The sequence below is a fragment of the Charadrius vociferus genome, unplaced genomic scaffold (genome assembly GCF_000708025.1).
Source record: "Charadrius vociferus isolate BGI_N301 unplaced genomic scaffold, ASM70802v2 scaffold161, whole genome shotgun sequence".
NCBI lineage: Eukaryota > Metazoa > Chordata > Aves > Charadriiformes > Charadriidae > Charadrius > Charadrius vociferus.
In genome coordinates, this window is record NW_009646928.1 from 2,959,480 (window position 1) to 2,987,403 (window position 27,924).

Sequence of the window (27,924 nt, forward strand, 5' to 3'; positions counted from 1 at the left end):
AAATCCCAACCAAACAATACCCCCCCAACCAGTCTTGATGGGAAGCTTTATAATGTTCTAAGAAAGATGTACTCAAAAAAAAATAATAAATCTAACCTTTAACAAAAATTCCAACCATTCTGTTTCAAGCCATTGAGAGGTTTTGTTTCAATAAAAATGTTAAAAAGCAACGAAAATGTCTTTAACTTAATATGGAAAAATCAGTGGCAAGTCTGTAGTTAACTGAATGCAAATCATCATGCTATAGAAATTAAGTCAAAATCTAGTTCCTTATCCTTTGGAAAAGAAAAATTTGATAACAGTAGCCTTTTTCCTTTTGGCTGATTGCCATGGTAGGAACTGGAAGTTGGGGGTAGAAAACAACTCTGATGTGTGTAGTAAAGTAAGCAGCAGCTCCCAGGAACTTTCTACTCTCAAACTACTGAAGGGACGCAGATTAGGGGTCAGGGCAGCTGACAAGTGCTCATATAATATTTATTTATGAATCAGTCTCACCTTCTAATGCACCAATTCAAACAAAAGAACCTGGTATTAAATATGTATTTCATTAATTCATGTCCAATTATCAAGTAAGTTGGTAACTACAGACAAATTTTTATTCACATATATTACCCACTACCAGAGTCTGAGGCTTATCTATGTATAAACAATGAAACTTACTTGGAACATATGCATGCATATCCGTGGGTAATTTGAAGAGTTCAAATTACAGAATGCTTAAGAGATTTACTACCTAATGAAAGTTAGCCTGTGTGATATAGAAAGTTTAGTTTAGAAACAGAAGTTTTACTTTTCAGAAATAGATACACTGTTACAAAGTGGAAATTTCAGAAGCCCAATGGCAAATTTACATCAGGTTAGTGTTTCAGTAAAAGAAGTTCCTTGCAAAGTCGAAGTTAACTGTATTAAAAGTTACACAAATCCAAGAATGTGCTTGTAATTTATATATAAAAAAATGACAATGCAAGATCTGATTTTCAGTGATCTTAATTCATTTTCAAAGTCCACAGCTGAATCCGTATACTCCTGCCTTAAGCTATTATTTGAACTGACACATGCTTATACTTTTAAAGATTTGCATCAAATCATTCACAAGTCTACCACTGCTGCCTATTTTTAAAGATCTACGCTGGTATGCGGGTTGCAGCTTCCTCTTCTGCGTCAGCTCTGTTAGCGTTTATTTCTGCCAGTGTTCGACCAAATCGAGTCCACTCATCACTGCGAGGAACGGCAATTTGCTGTTGACAAAGAGAACGTTATTTGAACCTACTGATAAATGAAAACTGAGCTCATCTTGAACAGCAGAGTGCTTAAGTAATGTTCAGAAGAGGTTCCAATAGAAGAGCTTATCTTTATTTAGTATAACTTTTCAAAGAGTCTGAACATCAAAAGCTTTAACTAATAAAAGAAGCAGAGTTTAAAAATTCTGTATTTAAGTATATAATGATACTATTACAAGCTTGCATGATAGGTCTCCACCTGAGAGACTGCCTCCAAAGGGGAATACTAATGCCTTGTCCTCGTCCAATCAATTAGTAATGTACTACTGCAGTACACATAATTGCAACAGCTTCCCTGTAGGAACAAAGTCAAGACTGCTTTGCTGCAACATTTTTTGTTTGGTACTTCTAAAACTATGGTCAGAATTCACATGTGCCACAGTTACAGAGAAGATAAAATCTCTACAAACAAAACCATTCTTTCATCTTATTTCACCAGCCTTACAGTAATGTTTTTACTTCTTGATTTCTGCCACGTAGCATGCTAAAAAGTTATGCTAGAATACCTGAAGCAGACACAAATAGGAAACATTAGCTTGAAAATAAAAATTAAACCTCATTCCTCTAATCACAGGGGAAAAAAAATTAAGGGCAAGAGTAAAAGTCAAAGAAACCCGAGTGTTTTGTAATGTACTTTGCGCTATACATACCTCTCCCACGTCGTATATAACTATTTGTCCCTCTGAATCACCTACAGCAATCTCTCTCCCAGAATGTGTCCATCTCACACGGTTCAGGGCAGGATTGCCCTCCACAGTAATGCTTGCAGTTGGCACCTGTATGCATTTAAAACACATTGTTAAAAACGCTTGAGGATTCCATAACCTATAGATTACAGAACACACCTAATCCCTCAGTGTTGTATTAAAAGAAGTTCCCAACATTTCAACTGAGGCAGAGTACACGGATCTCACAGACTCTCAGTGGCCTTAAGCTATCACCAGTGACATGACCAAAACAACACATCATCTGTCCCTTGGCCAAAGTACAAACATCCTCTCTGTCAAAAAGCACATCTGCATTCTTGCCATGAGACAGCAGGCATAGACACGCATTCAGTCAGGCAGTAAGGAGGAGCCCTGGGATCACAAGAAAGGTTATGACAGAGGGCAGGGATGAAGTCAGCTGCTTTGGCAGGTCAAATCCTGTCCAAAGGCTGGAACCGGGTAATTCCAATTTGAAGTACAGGCTGGCGTATGCCCCTACAGAACTGTTCTTTCTTATATGCAATTTTAAAAAGGTGAAATTTAAGTACTAAGTATCAGCCAGGTTTTTCGTCTCACCTACCTCCAACAAGTTTTAGTCTTGGAAAAGGTTTATACTATAATTAAGTTTATAGGTCACACCAGAAAACCCAAACATTCAATTCTCTAAGTTTAGAAACAAATTAAAATGTCTCTGCAGCATTACTATGGCAATAGGAACAACAGTGGTGTGTGGGTAACAGGTTTGGTCATACTTTTAAGCTATCAGTTGCCAAGGCCGTACTAGGGGACGTCTATCATAACTTTCACAACATGCATCAGTGTTACACCAACAGACGTTCTGCACTCTTGTTGCAGGTAAAACAATTTAATTATCACTGTTATTCACTATGAGGAGTCCTTTGAGTTACAACCTTGTAATCAAAGAATGGTATTTATTACACAGAAACTACTGAACTACAGAATATTTAAGAACAGCAGCAAAAATCCAAACCGAAGTGCTATGGTAAACTCTTGACATTATTTTCAAAGTGTACAAACGCTTTTCTGGCTATGTTTGACTGTTAACCCAACCGCCTCACCTCAGTATCATTGTTGAGATTCCACAGGTCAAGCCTGCCCATCCCATCCACACAGGCAAACAAGGCAGGGTGAGTTGGAGACCACATCACATCATAAACATAATCTGAGTTGTCTTCAAAGGAGTAGAGAGGCTTGTTATTCTGAAAAAAAGCAAACGTAACAATGCAGTACCCAAACTCTGCACTTCAAAATCCTAAAGCTAACAGGTAAGGCAAAATATAGAACTTCCTGACAGCATTATCAGCAATAAGTAAAAAGTGTTTCACATTTCAAAAAATGCCTCTGCAACAAGCAGCCAAAAATTAATTCTATTATTAAAGGGATGCTTTGCGAAGCATGCAGCTTTTTGTCTGCCTGCTGCTATAAAACATATCAGTAGCAAGCCAATATTTAAAGAGGTTGTAAATTTAATGCATTAAGAATCTTGTAAATCAAGCCAATGATAATTCCGCGACAGCACTATTACTGGGAGATTCTAACTCTGCTTCCTCTGCTTTGTATTCCCTGGGGCATCAAACTAACACGGAAAGAGGTAGTTCTGGCAATAGGAATGGGAGATATTTCAGTTGTGAGCCTCATGGAGTTTAACTGACATAAGATTTGGTGCTGTCCCTTAGTCCTCCACAAAACATTTGCCTTAGGCTTAATATGGAGTAACTGATTTTACAACATGATTTACACCTGACTGCATTGTAGTTGTTGTTGAGAATACAGGCCAAAAGGATGAACAGAATGGATCAGAAGTATACAAATGATGTACACTCTGAAAGCAAAGCCTTATGTTGTTAACTACAGTTTTCTTCATCAGCTCTCTCCTCTTTGCAAGACTGCTGCTAGGAACCTCGAGCTTCACACAATTTAACTTCAGTTTACTAACATTTCTTAAGTAGCTTGCATTATAGCACCACCTTGTGTCAAGGACTACGAAGAAAACCACTGAACTATATCTATTTAAGTTACCTTAGTTGTCCAAAGCTTTACTGTCCAGTCAAAAGAAGAGGTGACAAAAAGATGCGAGAAGTCTACAGGTCCAACTGCTGCATGGCAGTTGATACCTGTGATTGGTCCCTGGTGTCCTTCAAACATCTCACTGATTCCAGCTTTGCTGTTTTAGAATATAACACCAAGGTTAATTTATCCAGAAGCCACGCATGTGCAGACAGAGACAGCACTGAAATGCCATTTAAATACAGCCACAAGATTTTTCTACTTCGCATGGATGTTACACCACTGCAAAAGGCTTCATCATAGCAGGACCACAGAAGACCAAAATAGACAGATTCCTGAATAGGAATCTTAACTTCAACATCTATTTTCTGCTAACCTTAAGTGCCAAAATATAGCACACAGAGAAGAGACTCATTCAGCAGGTACCAGTCCACATATTTAACTACATTGTTCTCCAAGCAATAGCTAAAACTTCCATTCTTACAAAGAACAAAATCCAGTCCTCAGGAATGAGCATAAAATTCCCACTGACTTAAGGGAAGTTGCATGTACCTTATGGACACAGAGTTCAGACATAAAACAGTACCAATATATCCTTAATAGTCTCCTATCAGAAGTGATGAAAAAGAAGGGGGGGAAGAGATGGGAAGGATGTTACACAAAAGTGATACAATTTGGGGTATTTTGGAACCAAAAAGCTGTGCAGCAAGGGCGATGTATATTTGAGATGAAACCTGGACACTCACTTATATTTAAGAAAGCAATTGATAAGATACAGTCAGACAGTTTGAAAATAGATTGAACAGCAGGAGAAAAGCTAGCCAATCTAAGATTTGTGCGTGATGTTACTGTACAATTATCTACAGAACCGATAGGAAGTTTGGAATGATCTACTACAATTCAAATGAATAAAACCGAAGAGACATACGCTGCCCTCCTCATCAACACAAACAACTTCAAGTCAAAGGCAGCATAGTACCAATTCATTATTCGAACTTCTGTTCTTAATGAAGCTTTTACTCAGGAAAAAGTGTGCAATGGAATTCATATAGAGCTATTTTGAACTCCTTCCAGAAAAGGAGTAACTATGCACTATAAATAACTTCACAAGTGTAAAGCACACAGGGACTCACCCTTTCACTATTTTTGTTTCCTTTGACTAATTAAAGTTTATATTCACCTGCCATGACGGCACGCAGTGTACACTGAGCCTTCTTCACTGCCAACAACAAAGTTGTTGACATCTCCAATAGGGAAGGACATGCAGGTAACAGCCACAGCCTTGGACTGTTTGTGCACCAGCTCCATGCTATCCTGAAGTGAAAATATCAGCAACTTAATATTTTAGATGTTACTTTAAAAAAATTTGAAAGTCATTTAGATTTCTGAGGAGGAGGGTTTTTTTTAAATGATTTTACTTGTGCAGAGTTGGGCAGGAATAAGAAAGTTATTTCTTGTTAAAATTGTGTTCACCACTTAACACGAGTGCAACAAAAATATACAGAAGGATCAACAGACAATATTTGATTCCACAAGTGGGGAAACATTTTATCAAATACTTATCAAGCTACCTTAAGTATAATTCTGTGTGTTGAGAAAATGTTTATTAATGCTTTTCAGATTCATTAAGGTTTTACAAAATATTAATCTGGAATAGATACTACATGTATCCAGAGTTATCTTACCTGCGGCTGAGAAAGCATGTCCAGACTCCAAGAGCATATTTTCCCATCAGTTGAGATACTAATCAAGTTATGAGCATTCTGGGTCCCAACAACATTTACACAGTACACTGGGTGCTAAAAAATGTAAAATACTATCAGAAGGAAGGAAGGAAGGAATTTCCAAGTAACAACCAATTCTGGTATAATTAATATACAGTACAATATACAACTTGGCCATGTAACAAAGCATAAGAGATTGGTCACTGTACAGTACAAAGAATACTCCCCTATAAAACCGATATTTGTTTTTCTGACACTGATTTTTGTGAATAGCACGGTTCTTCAGTGATAGCATTGGCAAGATACAGATATAAACATTTAAGCATTATCAATCAAGTGCACTGGACAGAGCTTCCTAGAGGTTAAATACATCTCAACAGGAAACAGTCCTTGAAGATCTTTCACCCCCTACCGTGTGAGCAGCAGCCGAAAGTGGAGTTCTCTGCACTGGGGTTCTCTTATTGCTGCGATTATCCCATAGCACTATTTGGCCTGAGTATGTGCCACCAACCACCAGATTGGGATGAAATTTTGCAAATGTAGCTGACATCACGGCTGACTGAAAGGAAAAAAAAAACAACCAACAAAATACATGAAAAGCTATCTTTCAATGACATTATATCTAAAACTAAAGAAAATGGGACCAAATACCAGAGTAAGTTCTTTGCCTGGATTTATTCAATAGACCATTTCACTGTCCAATTACTTAAAGATTCACAAAACCTTTGTGAACTCCCAACAGCCTTTTAGTTTTAATTTGTACTCATAAAATGAAGCTTTCCTCCTTTTTTCTTTCATACATATACAGTTGTATTCCTCCCAGCATAGCTTGTGAGCAAGGGAAAGCCCAGTAATGCACAAGATTTTAATAATGTTTTGCCACATTCTGTGGTCATTTTCTTAACAAACATACAAGTCAATTTTGATACGATAAAGTTACTTTTGCAATCTGGGCTTTGACAGTAATCTGACAGCACGAGATTAAACTTTGATTCAACTATGTAATTTTTCAGATTTATGGCATTTTGAAAATAAAGTGGCTATTCCAGGCTTGGCATAATGGAAGAGATTTGCTTGTTTTTATCTTTTAGAAAACTACTAGAAAGCCTCCATCTGCCTTTTTCTTGACGCGTATGTTTCTAGTTTTCATCCTTGCTTCATCTCCTCAGGCCATCTTCACTTTATTCAGTAAACTAAGCTCTAGTAGTATGCAATCCCACTCAATCCCCTTACATACAAACCTTCTTTGTGGTTCAACAATTACACAAAACGGTTTTTTGGTTTTTAAATAAATTAAAATAAGAAAATGAGTTCTCAAGACTGATTTCTGAATGATGTCAGAAATTCTGAAACAGAATAATGTTTCTAAATGGAAATCTCTAGCTATCAATGTCTGTTTGCAAATAACATATGGTCAAAGTGAAAGCCAGCTCAATGAAATCATTATGTTGACAAGCATAAGGAAGGTACTTGTCCAACTTCATCAACATAAAATCTTTAGCCTCCTGAGACAGAATCATACCTGGCAGTGAAAGACATACTCTGGGGTAGTTTTCTTGTACTTCATATTCCATACAAGGGCCACCCCATCAGGCTCATGAGGTGCATCCTCGTTGTTGTTGTAAGACGCTACAAGTAATTCTGGGTACTGTAAAATACGTGAAAAAGACTAAAAGTAAGCAAGATGACTAGCTAATGGTCCGGACAAGCCTAGAATCTTTGCTTTCTTCTAGGTTAGAAAAGCTACCAAAACCCAAAAGCCACCTTATGTTATATGTAAATGAGAAACTGGCAGTTAAAACTGTAATCGTTTCAAATTTAGCTCATAAAACAGCATTAACATATACATTAGAGCCTTGTTCTGTCCTTCATCATAACTTACTTTTAAATGTAAAAAACAGTACTTTTAAGTGAGCTTTTTTTAGTGAAGCTAACAGTTACCTCTACAAAGTAGTCCATAAACCAGAAACAAATACACCAAGGACTTTCTTCATAACGCAAACCTTTTGCTACTTTCTCCACAAAAGATTAACAGCTCTATTTACTTTTTGCAAACTACGGAGTTTGTAAGGAACACATTTAGAAATACAGCCTGTATCAATTGTAGTTATAGAAGGGTCGAGCGCATAGAACTAGAAGAATTTACAAAGATAACTGCTTAATGTTTACATTATTTTTTTACCTGAGACGACCAGTCCAAACAACTGACAACACGATGCTTTGACCAACGTTCATCAAAAAACTGCCTATTTAAGGACAGCTTTGCTCCTGCTTGAATCTCTCTAAAAAGGCAATTAGCAGATGTTAATCTTAGATCACTTTTTCAATTACAAATATTGCACATGCACAGTAAAGTATTCAACATTCACGTTACCCTTCTTTGTCTTCTAAGTCTCTTCCGCTGTAGTCAAAGAAAATGTTGATTTGCTCAGAAAGGGCTCTTTCGACAATCCTTGTGGAGTGGTCAAAGAAACTTAAAAATTCTTCAGAATGCAAAATCTGTTGTTTTTCCTCTTCTGTAAGTTCATGAGGGGCAGCTAGAAAAGAATTACACATGCGTTCTCTGGACTGCATACTTTCACCAATTCTTTCCAAGAAAGAAAACCAGATTATTTATCATAATGTTGGAAAATTTGTTTCCTAACATCCATAGATTTTAAGCACATTTTTACATTTCATATTTTGCTAGCTGATTGTTAAAATGTAAATCATATTAATTTCAACTTAACGGAAAGAAAAGAACTTAGGAAAATTCTTGATGCCTTTCTTGACAGCACACTCGGAAAGTCTTGAGGTGAACTGTACCTTCTTCCTCCTCCTCTTTTTTTAATGTTTTTTCTTCCTCGGGTTCAACTAATGGTTTTGGTGCAACCACATCATCTTCATCTTCCTCATCTAAGGAGAAACATCGTGAGAATGTCAATGTTTTTAAAGAGGAACAGTAACATTCCATATGAATCTCAAATAAGCTGATGTAAAATGGTATCATTTAGCTTAAAATGGTTGTATTTGTAAAATGTAATCCCCAGGATAACATTATCTCAAACCAAAAGATCATGGGAACACTGTCTACACCTGGATTTTAGTTGCACTAAATTATGTAGTTGTATAAACTGAAATAAGACACCTAAGAAATTGTGAAGAATCCAAAGTGGAAATCTCTCTTACAAGCATTTATGATTCCACACAAAACCATGTGGTGGATGCATGTTCTGTGTAACATACTGACACATTAATGCTGCAGAATAAAGAAAAATCAAATGTCTAAAATAGTCTACAGAGCAGCTGCTTACTTGTGATCTGAAACCATCAGAGTCTAATGGGTCTTCGCATGGCATGAAGATGGCTTACATTAGCTTTCAGGTTGCTATTCTGAGAGGCAAATTTTGCTAAAGATAATAGCAGGGAGATTACATTTTTTCTGTCATTCTAAATGCAAGTCTCATTATCTGTATCATGTTTGCCAATGAGAACTTTACAGCAAAATGTGTTTTCCCTAATTGCAATGAATAACATAAAATGTTAATGTTTGGGAATACTGACAAGGTTTACAGCACTTTCTGCATTTCTACATTTTATTCTTTGAATACTGTAAACCAGAAAATAACTTTAAATTACTTAGTGTTGTGGAATATGCATTTCCTGGGTTTTCTTCATCTGCTTTCTAGAATAAGCTTCTGAAAAGACTATTTTTATTGGTTAAACAGCTATGTCATCTGTTTATAAGGGAATGGCAGCAGGAGTCTGCTGCACGCCTCATCACAAGTAATGAGACAGTATTCAACAGGGACTAGGCTTGTTTGTTGCAGCCATCTCCCTGACCCACGTTCAAAGTTATCTAACAAAAAAAAAAAAGGTAAAAAAAAATCCACACACACAAAAAAGGGGGGGGAGGGGGGGAATAAAAGGTGGTCAAGGGATGGGAACCAGCTGCCAAGCCATGGTCCCAGCAGCCAGGCCAGCTGACTAGATAGCAACAACCAGATGGTACTGCAAGGATTGTCTCTCTCTGCTACGAGGTGGCGATGGGATGGCACAACATTTTTCTGCCTGACTGCTTCCAATCATGTCTTTCCCCAATGGCAAGCCTGTGCAATTACCAGCACTCCAGGAGGTCTACAGACAAGCCTTTACCCTGCAAACAAAATACAGCTTGTAGGCCATACCAGCTGCCAAACCACACACATAGTGATAGGTTTAAAGAGGTCTGAAAATCTTTCTAACTCCATAGTATAAGCAATAAAAATATAACTGTACCTGCAGGAAAGAAAGCTTTAAATGACACTGTATAATGCACACAATAATACAAACTCCAACTTAATCAAAATGATAATGACGTATGCCAATCCTACATTACTTGAAATTGAGCGATTTTTACGTTCTGACAAGTTTACAGAACTAGGATAAATGGCATGAATGATTTCAATATATGCTCATACTTTTGAACCAAATGGTGAAGGTTAAAATCTTTCCTTTCAAGGGCCTCAATCAGCCACAAAGGAAAACAGTAATCACTGTCTTTTCAGCCAGCCCAACCGCATTTGTCAGCCCTTTCTCCGTCAATGCAGCCAGAGCAATCAACCTGCCAAACATTCAGAATGGAAAAACAATCTGAAAATACAGGGTATAATGCACCTGCCAGTGAAAATGGCCATTTCAAGAAAAGCTAGTGATCTCAGTGACCCTGCTGAGGAGGCGGTGGTGCAAAGGGGAAAGAACGCGTAAAAGAATTCTTAGTGATCTCCACTCTCTTGCACATTGACACTTCCTTACAAAGCATGCCAATTACAGCTTTTGTGTTACTTAAAAAAAATGAAAGCTTTTTTGGACAAAATAATCACGCAGAGAAACAGAAAGACACTGCTCCTTTTTAGATGGATTCGCATGTACCACGGACTAGTAATCCGAAAACTGTATAACTTGTACCAATTCTAAAGAATGGAATTCTTGATGTCAAATCACTATAGGTGTGAACGCCGATTAATTAAAAAACGTAATATGAGTTAAAACACATGATTTTGAGAACAACAAATACAGGACCACATATTCACATTACAGCCACTTGGATAAAAATCCCCCTCCTGTTCGCCCTGCCACTCAATCTTGCAGATTTAAATGATGCCTTCAAATTCAGAAATTTGGTTTTGGGTCACCCTGGATACATTATTCTAGCTTTGAAAGTCCCAAATTAGAAATTTCAGCCCAACCCCCCATTAGTCATACTACACTGATTCTAAGTACCATTTTCAGTGACAGGAGTCAAATTCTTGTCAAATGCAGATGGTCAACCCCTTAGTGCTAAGTGACCTTCTAATCTACATATTTTATTCAAAAGATCATATAGTTGATTGCTCCTGCCTTTTAATGTTTGAAACATAAATGGCATATATTATACAGAGATCTAAATTCCTTCATAGTACTTTCACTGCATACAGCCAGCTGATATTACTGCATTTAAATGCAGGATACAGCACTTATTTTAATATTCTCAAAGTATCAGACTTGAAATTGAACATGTCATCTCACTGTGATTTATCTGTAACTACATAAATCTAAAACCTTCTCTCTAAAGAAAAGTCACATGCAAACTTTCTCATTAAGGGATCAGGAGAAAAAAACCCAGAACACAAAAAGCCCCACATATACAAGTTTTTGACCTCATTATCCAAAAGTAGGATGCTTTTTCACAGAAGTTTACAGCCAAAAAAGGCAGTGTGAAGCTGTTGGACAACAAAAGAGATAAGAAATTTCTGTTTTAATTACTCTTCCTGTCTCTCCTTTATCTTGAATTTATTTGATAACAGGCCAGCTGCTGGTATTTGCAAGGAATTGGCATAACAATAATACATTACCCAGCAAACACTGAAAGATTGGACATAATATTGCTGAAAAAGTTCCACATCTAGTAAGTCAAGAACCCATGATTCAGTGGTGTACTGCATTTATCTCGAGTCAGCTATATAAATTTGGAAACCTTAAAAGGCACTAACTTCATCCTCCGTAGTCATTATTGACTGAACCTACTGGCATTTATGCCACTTCAATTGTCAGTATACCAAATACAATTTTGCATTTAAAAAAAGGCTGCTAAGACTTAGAAGAGTCTTAGGGCCATGAAGACAGGAAATGGGACTCTATGTCACGTCAACATATTGATGAATATTCATTATAACATGGAGTTAATCCCTTAGCATATTATTTCTGGCAGGTGAACAGGGGATCTAAGGTTACAAACTGAGCAGTAAAGACTGCATAAAAATAGCAGCTACTTAAATAGTGACAAATTTCTTGTCAATGAATGCTAAAAAAAATAGGTTTAATGAGCCACTGAATTTTTACCTTGAGTTAACATCAAAATTGTGATGTATTTTGGCAAGACAGAAAGAAAAACAGTGCCACAAATTAGGCTGCACCTACCCATAACACTATAGAGCGAAGTTCCAGTTGTCCAAGTAATCTGTTGCTGCAGAGTAGGTTAATCAAAGTTAAATCATCTGTGAAATGGGTGGCTTTTGTTAAGATGAATGTCTTGATATCAAGTTTTCCCATCTATATTTCACTGTACATTCGAGGCATGTACAGAATAATAGATGCATATATAAAGGTCCATTATTTCTTTTTAAAATATTAAAATGTAAATGTGCTCTCCATTCACTGTTAACAGCATCCAAGAAGACAATCCTATACACCAAATTGTTATTACTCTGCTTAAATCAGAATTAAAAGGACAAAAATGCTTTATATTTTCATTCCGTGACTTGGAGACTTTACCGGACAATAATTCCTCAAAGAGTGGACCTAATGCAATAATACTGTTTGCAGTGAGTTGCAATTGCACATGCAAGATATTGTACAGCAGCACTAACTAACAAGTATCCCATTAGCCCAGGAAAAGCCTTAACTGTGACAGCTGAGCAGAATCATATTCCCCTATATGCTTATCTTTCTTTGGATTAACTACTTCAAGCATTCGTAACACGTATTTATTGGGCGTTCCGGTGACTAACTTCTTTCCATGCGAATTTGAACAATATGTTAGTAAATCACAAAGGAAGAGATCAAACAGTATAGTAGAGAGCAGTCTAGTAAGAAGTACAAACAAGAAAAAAATTTAGCACCAATGATTACAGTACCCTACATGGTGGCCAACATAGACCCTGCAGAACATTAAGACATATGCCAGAGTTCACATGTGAATTTTATCTCTGTTGCCGAAACTGCTTGTGCCGCCTGCTAGAAAGAAATGAGTCTGTGAAGGGAACACAATTTCAAATGTATTTTCAGGGAGTAGATCTGAAAATCTGCTGCCTGATAGAGCACGCCAAATAGAGGCTAAATAACAACCCTAATAACCAGTTGACCACACTACCTGAAAAATATGTCCACCAAAAATTGGACAATGAGGGATGAGGGAAGCAGGCAGCAGTGTTATACACAGCATCGTGGGAAGTGAGAAATTGATTTAGATAGCAGAAAAAGGGATGGCAGAACAAGGATGCTGGGGAATGGAGCAGCCAGAACATAGGATGTTCATGTTATGATGGTGCCAAGTTACTAGTGTAGTAATGCTGTAGAGACCTAGACGCTTAGCCTTGTTAGTTATGAAATAAGGGAGAACACCACCAAGTATGGCACAACACTTCTCAAGCCAAAATAAATTTATTTTGTCCCTAAACAAAAAAGATGGCCATCATTACTGCATCACAGAATGGCAAAAACTCAAAAGACAGGGACAGGACATACCAAGAGAACAAGGAAAAAAAAAAGGCATATTGTCTCTGCTATATTCCTTGGAACCATGAACCATTTCATTATTTCATTTCATTTCTTTTACATAATAAATACAGCTGCTACAGAAATGGTGAGGTTAAGAGACTAAGGCTATTGAAAATTCTGGATAAAAACCCCAAAAACATGAAGAAAAAAACCCCAAACAAAAAAGTAGTACTTAAGACAGACATGTCAGTATTTTCATCAAAACAAGAAGTCAGAGAGCACCAAGACTGCCACCCCGACACCATTTCTTACTGAATTTCTCTTCTTCTATATCCTCAGTCACTTGTATACATGAGACACCAAGGAAAGAGCAGCTATGGCTTGCACCCATCATAGCAAAAGCCCATACAACAAGTAGTGCAGATTTACCATCTAAGTCTACTTTGGATGTGGACCTCTTCCTACAAGAACTCCGAAACATGCATTAAGTTCAATTAATGGGGAAATTTAATATTCCATACTGTTCAGAATACAATAAATCCAAACTGGTCATTCTTTCATTACAGATGGAGCAGATCACCGGCTGAAAACAGGTGCAGCCAAGGAGCCTTGTACTCACAAGGTAGTCGGGGGAGTTACTTCATATTTGAATATTGTCTGGGATGGTGCAACGTGTCTGCACTATACAGAAGCATATGAACTTAGTCTACCTCCCTTCTCTAACCATGGAATTTTCCTGGTCTGGGTTTCTCGACTACTGAATGCAGTCTTTTCTATCAACTTCTGAGATTAATGACCTTCGCATTTTAAAGCCTCAACTGTTCAGCTGAAAGATACTCACAATTTAGATGTAATTGCTTGTTACACTGAATCCAAAATGGGCATCTCCAGAGGCCAACTTTAAGTTCAGGACATGAAATCTCCCATGTGTAGCTGTAGTTTTGTTTTTACTGCCATAAATATTTCCATGACAATTATGAACTGGTTTAGTTTAACACCAGTTTTCCCCTACTTCCTATCTGTCCTGCCAGATATATTAGTTGTAGCTTGAACGTTTCCCAATTCAGCTTACAATATAACTGCATAACCATTGTGGCACACAGAAGCGGAATTGGTTTTTTAGTTTTGGGTTTTTGTTTGGTTTTGGGTTGGTTTTTTTTCCTCCGAAAATGGGTATTAGCACAGTTCAGCCTACAGACAAATGGACCTAAACCTGCAGAACAACTGCACAGCATATCTAATAAACCTGCTTCTATTTTCCTTTGTTCAAAAGCAAAGCTCCAACAGCATTTTAAAATATCATGATGTGATAATTAAGAAAGGTTCAGTCCACTTCGCTTTATAAGCGAGTGTGAATACTGGAGCTAACCTAGCTGAGATGCAACTTGTTGCTGTACAAGGGAACTACTGAAGATTACTTGTATGCATAAATTCAGTTGCAAGCTCAACTTTCAAGTGTAAAACCCCCATCAGATTGTGAGAAGAAACAATAATCAATGAGATACATTCTATCTAATTTTAATTTATCTCACTGCACTCTGAAAATTCAGCCTATTGCTTTTGTCCATTATTTTGAAGACTTCAAAATTTTCTTCCCACGATCAAAAATCTCTCACCTTGTGACTCTCTTTTTTTGGAGGCAGAATGAGGTTTTTTTTAAACCCACATCCTACTTCAGATGTAAATTGTGAATATAGAGCTTAATTATGAATGTATTTAGGCATTCTTAAGACAGACCTTAAAAGATCCTCCACACTGAAATGACAAAAAAGCACCAGGAGTAAGTGACTTTTGTGAAGTACACATACATAAAAAAATGATGATGGCCCTCAAGAAAACAGTATTATTTTTAAGGTGGAATGGATCAAGAGACAACATCCATATTCAGAGCGCTTTCTAGTAAATGCAGAAATACAGATGACCTATCTTTCCAGCTCCACTACGGTAAAACTCAACTACAGCCTATCCACTGCGTGTGAAACTAAGCTCGTACAATCCCAGGTAATTTCCACTGACAGCAGGCAGCAGAAGTAAAACTCTTCAAGCACGTAAATTATGAACCAAGTCTTCAGTTTCCATGAACCTGACAGAGAAGAGGAAAAAAACTGAGGAATTAGAGAAAGGAAAAGGTAAGGGCATTGGAGAAATGAAAGCAGGAAAACCCAAAATGCCAGTCTGTGCAGGGATACAGATAAAACGAAGAACGGAAAAGAAACGCAATTAGAGAAAAAGCATATCCTCTGTTATTCTGGCTCACTGAATAATGAAGTTTGAAAGATCGGGTCTGCATTCTGAAGACACACCAATTCCTTATACTGGATACCCAAAGATAAGAAGGGAAGAAACTTCTCAACACAAAGTATTGTTGCAATTTACTTCTTTTCTTTTCCCTCCGCCTTCCCCCCCCACTTAAACTCATTCACAGTGTCATTTGCATCTAGTTGAACTTGCCAAAAAGGGACTTCAAGACACACTCCAGACAAGAGCAGCATATTGATGGAGACTGGAGCAACAACAACAATTCTGCATCTCTTGTATTACACTTTACACTCTATAGCATCAGTATTACGCTTTCAGATAAATTACAGAGTTCCTGGAAATACCAGCATAAGGTTTCAGTTGAGTATTCTCTTAATGTTTTAAAAAAATGCTTTTATCTCCTTGCATAAAAACTCAAAAGTTCACATACCAAAGAGCAGGAAAATGCAAAATTATGAATGTAGAACCAGGTTGTAAAATTGCTAGCAAAGACACATACTCAAAGTCAGTCATGTGAAACAACTAAGAGATTTTGTTATGGAACCACATACAAAATAGGTCAAGATTAGTATTTTCATTGGCAGCTGAATTCAAAATTGAAAAGCAAGTTTATTAGCCAACTCTTTTCTTCAGAAAAAACTTCTTTTCTGAAAAGCAAACAAGTCATGACTGAAAGAAAGCATTTGTTCAATTGCTGAGAACAGAAACTACACGGGTTAATAAAGACATTAGTTCCTTCTTTTAAAACTCAATGTATAAGTTCCAGGTATAAAAATTCTAATTCTTAAAGAGTTGGGGGGTTTAATTGCTAAGGTTGTTATAAGGATACACAGCCTTCAAGTAAATTGCATGTGGATTCTTAAGTGTCATAAACGAAAGTGGGAAGTATCTTGCATTCATCAGTTGTCAGCTACTTAAGAAACTCTATGTCTAATCTGAATATTTACTAGGAGTGAGAAAATACCATGTATTAGTAATAAGAGTAGTAAGAAAAAGATGCAGAATGACAGTGACACTCTTAAGCAAGACCTTTATGAATTTAGCAATAGAATTTGTATTCATTATCTCACAGATTAACCTTCATTCTACCTTACTGTTTCAAGATCACAAGTGCTGGTTCCAATTCAGTCAGTCATCATTATTATAATAAAAGAAAAATAACTTAGATAGTAACAAGTTAACCATTCACCTTCCTTTGGCTGAGTCATAACAGGTGTTTGCGTCTCCTTTGTATATGTAACAATTTCTCGAGGAGGAAAGTCAACTTGTGTAATTTTTGCCATTCCAAGTTTAACAGGTCCACGTCTAAATAAAATTAACAGAGAAATCAGAAAAAATATTTAACTTTATGAATTACTTCACATTTTGCCTAGAAAAACACCCAAGTAGTCATGTTACAGCACTGCTTAGTCAAACTTAAATCCAGTGGAAACTTAACTCTGAAGAAGCCACATGATTATGACTGCTATTTTATTATCCTTATTATTTAAAATCGGCAGCTATTTTATACATCTGAAACAAAAAGAAAGATGTGCAAATATATATATGTGGATTATAAGATAGAATCTTAAAGTTTTGCTCTTTGTGGTTGACTAGGGTACTGCTACATATATGACATATCCCTGTTTTCTGTGGAACAGATCTGCTCACATGAGTCATGTTCGTACAGCAGCGGTTCTAGGATTTTAAAGCTTAAAAAACAGCTTAGTTATTCTGAACAAAAAAGCCTTTAATGTTGCTGCCCTTTACTGTCTACCTTTAAGATACTATTTAGAATGCAGAACTGCAAATCTAACCCGCAACTCACATACTGACAAGTGATTTATCCATAATATGTTACTCCAGAATACAATACTGAAAACCTCTGAGCTTTCTGACTTTAGCTTATGGAAGACCCATAAACACAGATATAGCTAGTATCAAACTACAGTGCATACTGTACTTCCAAAGCCCACATAACATTTATTCAGTCATTGTAACTTCCTATAAAAGCTAATTTTGGTATGGATCATTGCAGTATTACTACAATACAGCAACAATTTACCTATCTCAAATTTAGTTTCTTAAGATAAAATCTCCTAAGATAAAAGCAAAAGAAAAAGAGTAAGCCCTTTTGAAAGATTATGGTGGACAGAATCATAATTCTTACAGCACAACAGAGGTTTTAGTAAGTGCTTATAATGAGCTACAGCTTTTATAAACATATTTATAACAGAAGATGGGAATCACTGGTTTTAAATACAGTTATTCTAAGCTTTTTAAAGAAATGACTTCTTAAAGTTTACATTTTGCTGAAGAAAGACCCAAAGAAAAACATGAATAAGTAAATTTTGTTATCAGAAATAAGCATCTTACGCATATCAAATAATATGAAAATTTCCCAATGCAAGCATAAGCTTAGGGAGAGTGAATTTCTGTTCCTTACAGAACAGTCTCTTAACAACAACTTGAAGTCTTAAAGAAAAAAATAAGCTTTTATACCTATTATCCATAAGTACATGAAAGAGGGAATATAAGAAATCTATGCAATACCCCAGATCGGAATCAGAGTGGAGCTGAAGAACTGATGGATCAGTATCCCAATGCAGCGTCCTGATACCCCAGGTTGAACAATCATGCAGCATTAGCAAAAAAGGCCAGAGATTAGTGAAGCAAATACACACTACGAAATGCTAGAGTTACAGTAAGCTTATAGTTATGTCATTGTTCACAAGAAACAAAAGCAATGTAACATCAGTTAAGGGAAATTCAGCAAACATTCAGTGCAACAATACATGCAGTAAATACAAAAGTTAAAAAGCAAACACAGGATTCAGAGCTATTAGAGAAGAATTAAAATATTTTAAGGATTGAAAGTTAAAGACCTCAAAACAAATGTAGCCTTTATGAGAGACAAATAAAAATATTTTAAATACTGACAAGAACCACTGAAAACTTCAAATTCCTTTAAAAAAATCTGTTCAGATTTGTTGATGTCATATGAAGACAGATTTGTTAACGTAATGCAATCTCGCCCAGAGCAGTAAATATGTGGAGGAAACTGTCATATTGGTAAAGGAAATGAGTCAACACATAAGCCTTTTGGTAGAGGGGCAAAAATGCATTTCCACTGGGACAGAGAACTGCTAGAGTTTCCAAGATCTGACATTGCAGTAATTATGGGTTAAGCACTGCCTTGGGCTTATAAGTGTCATCTGATTTCGAGCCAACTACATTTAAGATACTGAAATCTCTTAGAAATAGTGGGCTTTATATTAATAACACATTTCAAAGTCATGCGAAATAATGAACAGAACAGATCCGTTTCAAGTCACTTTTGTATCAGAGGAAATACAAATGACAAAATAAAACTTCCCTCTCCCTTCATTTTTAGCCTTCATCCCTTCTCCACAAAAATTTTCATTTAGCCTACTGTCTGCTGTCAGGTTTAGGCAGAATTTAAAAACAAATTTGTGAGAGAGATTAACAGATGAACATGCATGGCTTTTCTGAAGTTCTAGATACTATAATGATTTTTTTAAAAAAATCACATTTCATAACAACAAAAAAAGAATATACACTATTTTACTGTGATAAGTCAAAAAAAAGGTAGCTTTACATTTCCATTCCATACATGGTAATGTTCTTATAAACCAGGTGCAGAATTCCTAAAGATGAAGTTGATCTCAACAATGTACAGGCAATGCCATAAAAACTCATAAATATGGGTGTCATGTTCTTGTCACCTTGTTCTTGCAGAATGTACACATTAGAAGAATAATTAACCACAGTTTATTTTAGAATTACAAATCCATCATCTTCATATTTCGCAAATCATTCTACCTAACTGCTATTGCATCCACAGCAATAGCTTAATACTTAAATCTCTAAAACATTTCTGTATCTTCTGTGCATCAGAAAACACACCATTTTACCATGAAGTTAATTACTTTGAGTATGCTTATTCTTTAGGTCTCTGCTATTTTTCCTGACTGAATAGATTTAAGCTTGGAGTTTAATTTTGTGCCTGAGACTTCAAGCTGCACATTGCTCATATCTTGTTCAATCATGCATTTAAAAAAAAAAAACCAAACCACCACTATCCCAACCTTCATGTTGCTTCTGCGAAGGATGACTGATCTACAGATCCAAATGCTGCATTACCACAATACTTGTCAAACACTTTCTCAACATTTTCCAGTCCCACTTGAGAGGAACTTGGGGAACGGGCTACAAATTTAAAAGGCTTCAACTTTTGTGTCTGCTTAAGACTTAGCCCTTACTGAGGCTGCTTTACTGCTTTCAAAGCATTCTTTTAACTTGCAGCAGCTGTTTCAGTGGTACAAGGGACAGTCTGCCTTTTAAAATAGTTCAAGCCAACAAACAGTACAGGATATACAGTTACATCTCTCAGAGTTACTCTTTTAAAATAAAGGTAACATTCTGGAATAAAATTCACCTACTATATGTATACCAAAATGATGTAAAATATGGTTCCTTTTGCTTTCCAGATGTTTCTTATGCCTCAAGTTACATGAATTTATCTACAAGCTTCAGTGAGCAGAAGTTCCTATTCTTCTACGTATGCCTGGATACAGAGAAGTTCGGGCTTATTCCAATGCTTCCCATCTCTCTGAAAAGTATTTTCTGCATTTAAATTAATTCTACAGAGCATCTGCCTAGCCTAAAAGTAAACTAATTGTATTAACTTCCAGTTTTGAAGTTATACTCTTAACTGAGGAAAAGAGAGAAAGAACAGTATCAAACTGGGAACCAAAACTCTTTACTGATGAAAATAAAGCAAGAGAGATGGAAGCAACAGCAGGAACACAGTCTGAATAGTGCTCTACTAATTACTAAGTAAGTAAAGTTACTAGGAAGATTCAGCATCATAGAGGAGAAAAGACTAAACTAACAAAGGAGATAATCTGTGTATAGTTGCAGCATGACCAGAGAGCAAATGGCCACAGACAAAAAAAAAAACAAACAAAAAACCACAAAATCAGAAATAATACACTAAGATGAAAGGGTTTGGTTTAAGATTATCAACTTGGGCTTTCTAACACATCTCATAGTGATACGAGAGTCACCTGTGAAACGTCAGGTACAACGCTAAGGGATATCAGAGTCCAACTTTTCCCATTCACTTTCAGGTTCAAGTGTATGCGTACATTAGGAATGCTGTACAAACTTGTACTAATATACTAGAATATAGACATCTGTTTACTGGGGGAGGGGAAGAATGTTATCCAGTGGTCAGCAAATAAGCAAGGGGACTCTAACAGCGACTCTACATAGCCTTCAATTTAGCTATACATTCATACCTCCATGCCTTCAAGACCAGAATCTTTTTATGCTTCCACGTCTGAGAAATTGTCAAGGGACAGATTTAGTTTTAAAGTTCGCAAATGCATGAAGCTATAGAGGCTTAGGATATGAGTTTTCTCAAGGCTTCATAAGAAAATGTATGCTTACAACTTTATGTTATTATGCCTGAGGAACATACAATCGGAGAGCACAGTACACCCATGAAGTAGAGATCAATTCAGTACACAACACTGCATTCAATTACAGGTATGTGGCCTATACATATGTAATTTAAATTCAGTATGAAAAATATGAATGGAAAGAATTTTTTTTTTTTTAAAGTCATCAAATAAGCCTTGTTTTTTTCTTCTGGACAGTGAATTTAAAATGACAATTTAATAAGCAATAATCACAGATTTCAAATAATTTAAAATTTGCTTGTTACTCAGCTAAGGAACAATTATATTTGTTCTTTATTAACATGACAAGGGAACTTCAATTGCATCGTGAATAAGCTATGCACAAAAATCACATCTGAGCACTGTTAAAAAAAGAATTTGGGTTCATATCTGCTGCCTGATGTATTCTCTGTTTTAAATAAATGGTTTCTACTTCAAAATAGGCACCTTGTAACCTTTGTTCTGGTCATTAAGATCTTGACCATTTTCAGATTAAGACTGTATATAGTTACGCATGCATAATCCACACATATACAAGGTTACTGCAGTCTTTAAAAAGATGTTTCAAAATGGTGTAAGTATTCACTCTTTCTCCAAAACAACTACTCAAATAAGCACAAAAGTAACTGATGATAACTGCTTTAGTAACTGTGCTTTAACTAAACTTCATCTAGAATGCATACTCAGTAAATTTTAAGTACATGAATTTAATTGGCTGGGAAAACATAAGTTACCAAAATTAATTAGGCAAATAGTATTTGCAGACCGTGCATGGTAAACAGTAGAAATACCATTTGGAATAGTGTTTCCCACCTTATCTCCCATATATTGCCACTTCAGATTCCTAGTTTAACAGGAATATTTATCTGACTCTCTTAGAACAGCATTTCTCAAACTGTCATGCACAAAAAAAAAAATGGTCAAATAAATGCGACAAGTACCAGAACTGGAAAGAACCTGTGGCTGTACTAACATGGTGCTGTCTTTTGGTCAAATGAGAGAGATTGTGAATGGTATAGTTGTGTTACAGGGATGGCTGCAAAATGAAGTAACAAGACACACTGTTCTGAGTAAGGAAAAAAAAAAAATTACAATCAGAAGCAACGCAAAGTTTGTAGACAGCATCTTTTATTAGACCAACTAAAATAGAGGGAAAAAGGAAATAACCTATCATCCATACATACCCTCCTTTAGAAAAAGCTGGGAAGAGCCCCGAAGTTGGACTTTTCCAGTTTTCTATCATTCTGAGACATCCATGCATACGAGAACATTACCACAAGACATTCAGAGTCATTTTACTTTAAATTTGCAAGCTTAAACAACTCCACGTCAATGTTGGCAATTTCAAATTAGGAAGCGTAGTTGCGTTTCAAATTTTCAAGTACTTCTGTAAAACAGGCACTGTTCACAGATTCAGTAACACTGTGACCTCATAGTATTATATCACAATCAAGTAATTAACCTTGATTTCTTCTAAAGCTTAATTGTTCAGAATACAAGTATTAAGCAGTGGAATATAACAAGGAAAGTGACATACCTAGATCCAACAGCGCCATCACCAGAGTCCTGACTTCCAGCCTCACTTGGAGTACTCACAGATTTGGAAGACGGAGAGGTAGGAGGAGGGACTAAATAGTGAAACAGACAGGTATCCGCTGTTACTACTCGCAGAGGTTGCACAGCTTAGGATGTTTTCAAATTAATTTAAGATGAAGCATTAAAAAAAAAAGTGATGGCAAACAAAAAATACATGGATGAAAATGAACAGCAGAAAGAGAGGGGAAAAGACAATGTTAACAATTCATGCTGGACTTTCATGCAATTGTTTGGCATTTATGCATCTGGAGCATACAAAAAAAAGACATGGAGGGAAAGACATTTAAGAGAAGATGAACTGAAAATATGTATTTAAACTGAATTTCTGACAAATGATGGCATCAATTTTCAAAGGGTAATTTCCACTAAATCATGTTGCTTAAACATATAAGGAAGATAGTTGTTAATATAGCTTTGACATGAGTTTTTCTTAAGAATTAGACATTGAATGTATTTAACTAGTAATTTTATTTCAAAATATATAATCCCTAAGTGTGGACCAAAAAAAGTGGCTTTGTCACACAGCATGCTGCTATTCTTGTTCTAGTTTGAGTCAAATCAACATAAATCCTGTGTATTACAACAAAGTTTCTAGTGTTGGCTTTCGGGGGATTCTCATGTTTTCTTTCTTTCTACTTGACAAACAGTCTAGTACTGTTATATTGAAACTTCTTCTTAAAAGTTAGTTAATTTTCAGCATGTAGATGAAGATTGCAATTACCATTTAAACAAGCGACATGTATTTTGGAACTGATACATAATAGTGAATGATATCATGCAATCTAATACTAATACAAAACTACTTTGATAGCTCTTTCAACTCTTCTTTTTAGAAATAAACTCATTGTTTAATGAAACCTAGGTTTATGCTTAAGAACCAAGGGGTGTGTTGAAGGTCCTTACACACTTTTTTCAGCAATACGCAAAACATTCATAGAACACATTCACTCCCTAGCAACCCTTAAAAAGAACCTTTAACCAATGGAACACAAGTGATGTATATAAATTGGTATCCACTCTGTCAGGGGTCTGGCAAGGAAGAATTCTGAATTTAGAACTGTGACATTTCTAGAGAATTTCCTGAAATCACAAGCATACTGTGAATTCTTCAGAATGCTTCCATCCCATCCCCAAACAGAGACGTAACTCCAGTTGGCAAAAATTCTACCCCAAATTTATAAAATCACAGCAAATACTTCAATTTATTAAAAATTCATTCCTCCTACAGGAGAGAATTTTATGTAGATCTAGAGTTATACTTCATAAATTCATACATACACACACTTACACTTTATACATATATCTATATAAATATGGGTGTGTATGGGTGTATATATATTCAACTCTGCCATCTACTGAATAATTTATACTAAAGGAAACACGCATGGGCCTTTATATTCCTACATTATTTTTCTGTGTTATCAAAAACGATGACATTTTCATGTCACCCTTTCTTAGTTGAAGAGGTGACATTGGAAACATATCTTGTTACCATTTACAAAATTCAGTCAGCTCTATCTAGCAGTAAGCACGGCCAAAAGAACTCAGTAGCTTAGTTTTGATGCTACAGTGCCCTCTTGTGGGGCACACTGTTTTCAAGAAAGTTTTCCCATTAGCGAGGTGAAATCTATTGAAACACCAGCAGTCTTACAAAAAGACCAAGTAAAATTCCACCTACCCCAACAGAGGATGGAACTATAGTACCTTCTTGAAAGTTATTTTGGTTCACTAACTTATGGCTTCTTACATGAGTATGGTTGATACCAAAAGTATCCTTACATTGCTGAGGTCCCTTCTCTAAAAATACAGCTACCTCTCTGGCAGTTAACAGGACAGTAATTGCCTTAGGAATTTTTAATACAATTTTCTATGAAGGAACCTAATCTCAAGCTATCTGCACAACAAGCTGGTCAGCTGCAAGTTAGCTTCAGTTCAGGTGTACGATCACCATACTATCACACTTTGCCGCTACCCAGTCAGCAGACTGAGCCCCTGCGTCAGGCATGCTACTGCAAGGCAGCAAGCAGGACATTTTTAGCTTGATTTTGGATCCAGATCAGATCTGGGCATCTTGAAAGGGAACAGAATGAATTCCCTGCAAATCTGCATATGTTGAAGGGCGTCGTTACACAGATGCTCAATGCAATTAAGTGCAACACTCTCGTAGGAGTATGCCCTGGTCTTACATGCCAGCACGTCAAAGGGCTTTCCACAAACAGCTACTTTAAGTCTATGCAATGATTTGCTCTGAGGACTGACTATACTGTGGGGTTTTGATTCTCCCTCAGATTTAGAAAAACAACAACAACCATGTGCATTTCTGCAAGAGTCTCATCAGCTGCCTTAGCAAACCAGGACAACTTCACACAAGAAAAGCATTCAACCATTAGGCTGCCAAACAAAATCTCTAGTCAGTAAGAACTGATTACTTAAAACACCACACACTAGTGCTAATATAGCCCAAATGGAGTCACTAAACTGAGAACAGTTCAAACTACTAAAAATGACTGCTATAGTGGTGTTTATTCCACATTTGCTTTTGAACACTTGAGGACTATGCAAAAGCAATTATGAAGATACAGTCACAGATATACTGTATCTATAACAAATTATTTTTTATTTGCAAACCCAGTTGAAATAGACCCTCACCATTGAGCCAAACTGAAAAATAAGTTTTAAACCCCTTAAATTTCAGAGCTAGAGACAAAAAGTCCAGTTGAATTATCACACTCCTCACTTTCATCTTCCAGAGAGATGTGTCTATGTGAAGGCAAAAAGCAACAACTAATACGCTAACCCATCCAAGAACAGCACAGATATCAATCATCATCCTTGATAGTTAGATTTTATACTTAGCCTTGCTATTACTCCAAAGTCAGTCAGGTATTCAAGATAAGGAAAATTATTGTGTAAAAGATGCAGAAAGGAAACAAGCCAACTATGCACAAAAATACCAAAATTAAAATTTGGCGTTATGAAAAAAAGAACAGAAAACAAATACAGAAGAATAATGTGCACGGAAAATAGCAAAAATAAAGAACAAATACATGATATTTACATATTTTAACTAAAAGACTCCAAATAATTCACTGAGTGTAAAACATATCTCTTACAAAATAGTAATAGTGATACGTACTGAAGCACATCACTTGACGTTCATAACAGACGTCATGCAGTACAAAATGGTACAAATCCCCAGACATGCATACCCCAAAAAACAGCAGCCAGAATATTTTCGTGCCGGTTATATATAAATAGCACAATTCTAACAAAAATGAACAAAACCACCACCACAAAAAAACAACCAAAGATACCAAACCCCCTCCTCCCCAAACATTTATCTCAAACTAATATTAACATTCCTACCAACAGGAGACTCAGGTGTCAACCCCATGCTCTGAAGTAATGCTTCAGCTTCTCTTCTCTTCTTTTCAAGATCAGATTCTTCTTGTACAGGAAGAACTTCTTTCTTCTGATCAGTCTAAAAAGAATTCAATAATTAAGTTATAGCATTTAACAGGTATTAAAAACCTTTCTTTTATTTTTTGCGATCTCATCGGTTCTTTTACACTACTGAAACCTATCATCATATAGGTCAGTTATTTGGCTCTAGTAATTCTGATGGTCCTTTCTGTAGATAAAGTAAGCAACAGACAGGAATCACAAAGTTGGTATGGTCTTTAGAAGACATATATAACATGCAAAAACTGTCGTCTTATTTGTCAAAATAACTGACACTTCTTAAGATCAGTAATACCTTTTTTATCCTAATGCTAAGCACTAAAATGCAAGGCCTTTAAGTAGTTTTCTTTAAATTTTGCTATTATCTGCTAGATTTCACACACAAAAAAAGAACAAAAATTACACCTCCGTCTCCATAATTTAGAAATAACGCAAACTCTGCTGTGAAAGATGCTGAACACTCCATATTTCCACACTCATTTAACTGCTCATTCAATTACAGAAATATATTTCAGAGCTTAAGGTGTTCAAAACTCAGTCATTGGCAACTGAATATTTTTGTAAATATAAATTGATGACACAAGTCTTTAATAGAAGCAGCGAAATCTAGACTAAGCTATTCTATCCCAATGCCATGATTAAAAACAATGTGCAGTCATGTGAGGAGCAATTAATGTTTCTCATCTACTGCACAATTCCTTTTAAAAAAAGCAATTCCCAAATTTTAAAGCAAGTTCTCAACTGATAAGCTACTGCATCACACAAGGAATCTCAGATACAGGCAATATATTGTTACAAGATCATCAGAGCGTAATTTGAGATATTGCCCGCTTTGTCCGAATCATGTAACTGGCAGCTGGCCAGTCTTCAGTCATATACAAATTTAGAACACCTACAAGTTCATAATCCAAACACAGAGAAGTCTTGAAAGTACCCCATTCCAGCAAGTTTCTTTTATGAGGTATAATCTGCGCTGAGGAGAAACATAGTGCTAAATCACTGATGTCACGTACTTTCGTAGAGAGGAATCCAGAAGACTGTTAACAAACCAAGTCTAACACACAAGTAACACACATCCTGAGTGTTGCTCCGATTTTAAAATTCAGGCCGAAGTTGAGTCAAAGATCAGTATAATGTAGCACATTGTTTGTACAATAATAATAGTGACAGACGGACAATTCACGTGGACATCCTCAGAACTGCACTTCAGAAATGAATTCTCAAAATAATACCATCACAACTCATCAAGCAGAGCTTTTGTCCAATACTAGTGATTCAATTAATGATGTCCCATGCATAAAAGCAGGTTTAGAAATCCAAACTTTATGCAAGTGTAGGATTTTTTAAAAATAAATTAAAATCTAACTTACCATATGGATAATTCTAAAGAAAACAGTAGGTGTTTGCTTCTTCTTATCAGAAAACAAAAGTGCTACATTGGCATCAGCAACCGACCATTAAATAGACACTCCCTGAATAACATGTAGCTAATGACTAAGTGAACCTACCCTTGAATTTTAGGCAAGTTACATATGCAAACAGTCAAATTTCAAGGACAAAATTATTTCTTACTTCTTTTTTCTTTCTTTCTTCTTCCTTTCTTTTCTTCTCCTCTCTGATTTGAGCTAATCGTTGCTTCTTGCGCTCCAACTCCGCCTTCAGTTCACTTTTGTCAGACATGGCTGAA

The 27,924-nt window shown here is 36.2% G+C and overlaps 1 protein-coding gene across 5 annotated transcripts; it reads right to left on the minus strand.

The window, feature by feature from the left end:
- Positions 1-466: 466 nt before the first annotated feature.
- DYNC1I2 (dynein, cytoplasmic 1, intermediate chain 2) lies at positions 467-27,924 on the minus strand. 5 transcript variants are annotated; one of them, XM_009894557.1, is made up of 16 exons: positions 27,810-27,917; positions 26,142-26,256; positions 22,717-22,807; positions 18,247-18,306; positions 16,904-17,019; positions 8,545-8,634; positions 8,114-8,276; positions 7,922-8,021; positions 7,262-7,387; positions 6,152-6,298; positions 5,701-5,814; positions 5,196-5,329; positions 4,028-4,172; positions 3,067-3,207; positions 1,931-2,056; positions 467-1,238 (listed from the first exon to the last, which is right to left on the minus strand). In XM_009894557.1, exons 1-16 carry the CDS (start codon positions 27,915-27,917, stop codon positions 1,125-1,127), a joined length of 1,890 nt encoding a protein of 629 aa, XP_009892859.1. In that variant the 3' UTR covers positions 467-1,124. The 5 variants fall into 5 exon arrangements, with proteins under 5 accessions (XP_009892859.1, XP_009892858.1, XP_009892857.1 ...); XM_009894556.1 differs by having other exon boundaries at positions 22,717-22,840; XM_009894555.1 differs by having other exon boundaries at positions 22,717-22,861.

Bases quoted from the DNA above. Each gene is read 5' to 3' on its own strand.
- DYNC1I2 (XM_009894555.1), bottom strand. From the start codon at position 27,917: ATGTCTGACAAAAGTGAACTGAAGGCGGAGTTGGAGCGCAAGAAGCAA. The intron at 5,330-5,700 runs GTAAGATAACTC...TTTTCACTTCAG, and splicing joins ACATGCTTTCTCAGCCGCAG to GATAGCATGGAGCTGGTGCA. The intron at 3,208-4,027 runs GTAACTTAAATA...GCTTTTTTTCAG, and splicing joins TAAAGCTTTGGACAACTAAG to AATAACAAGCCTCTCTACTC.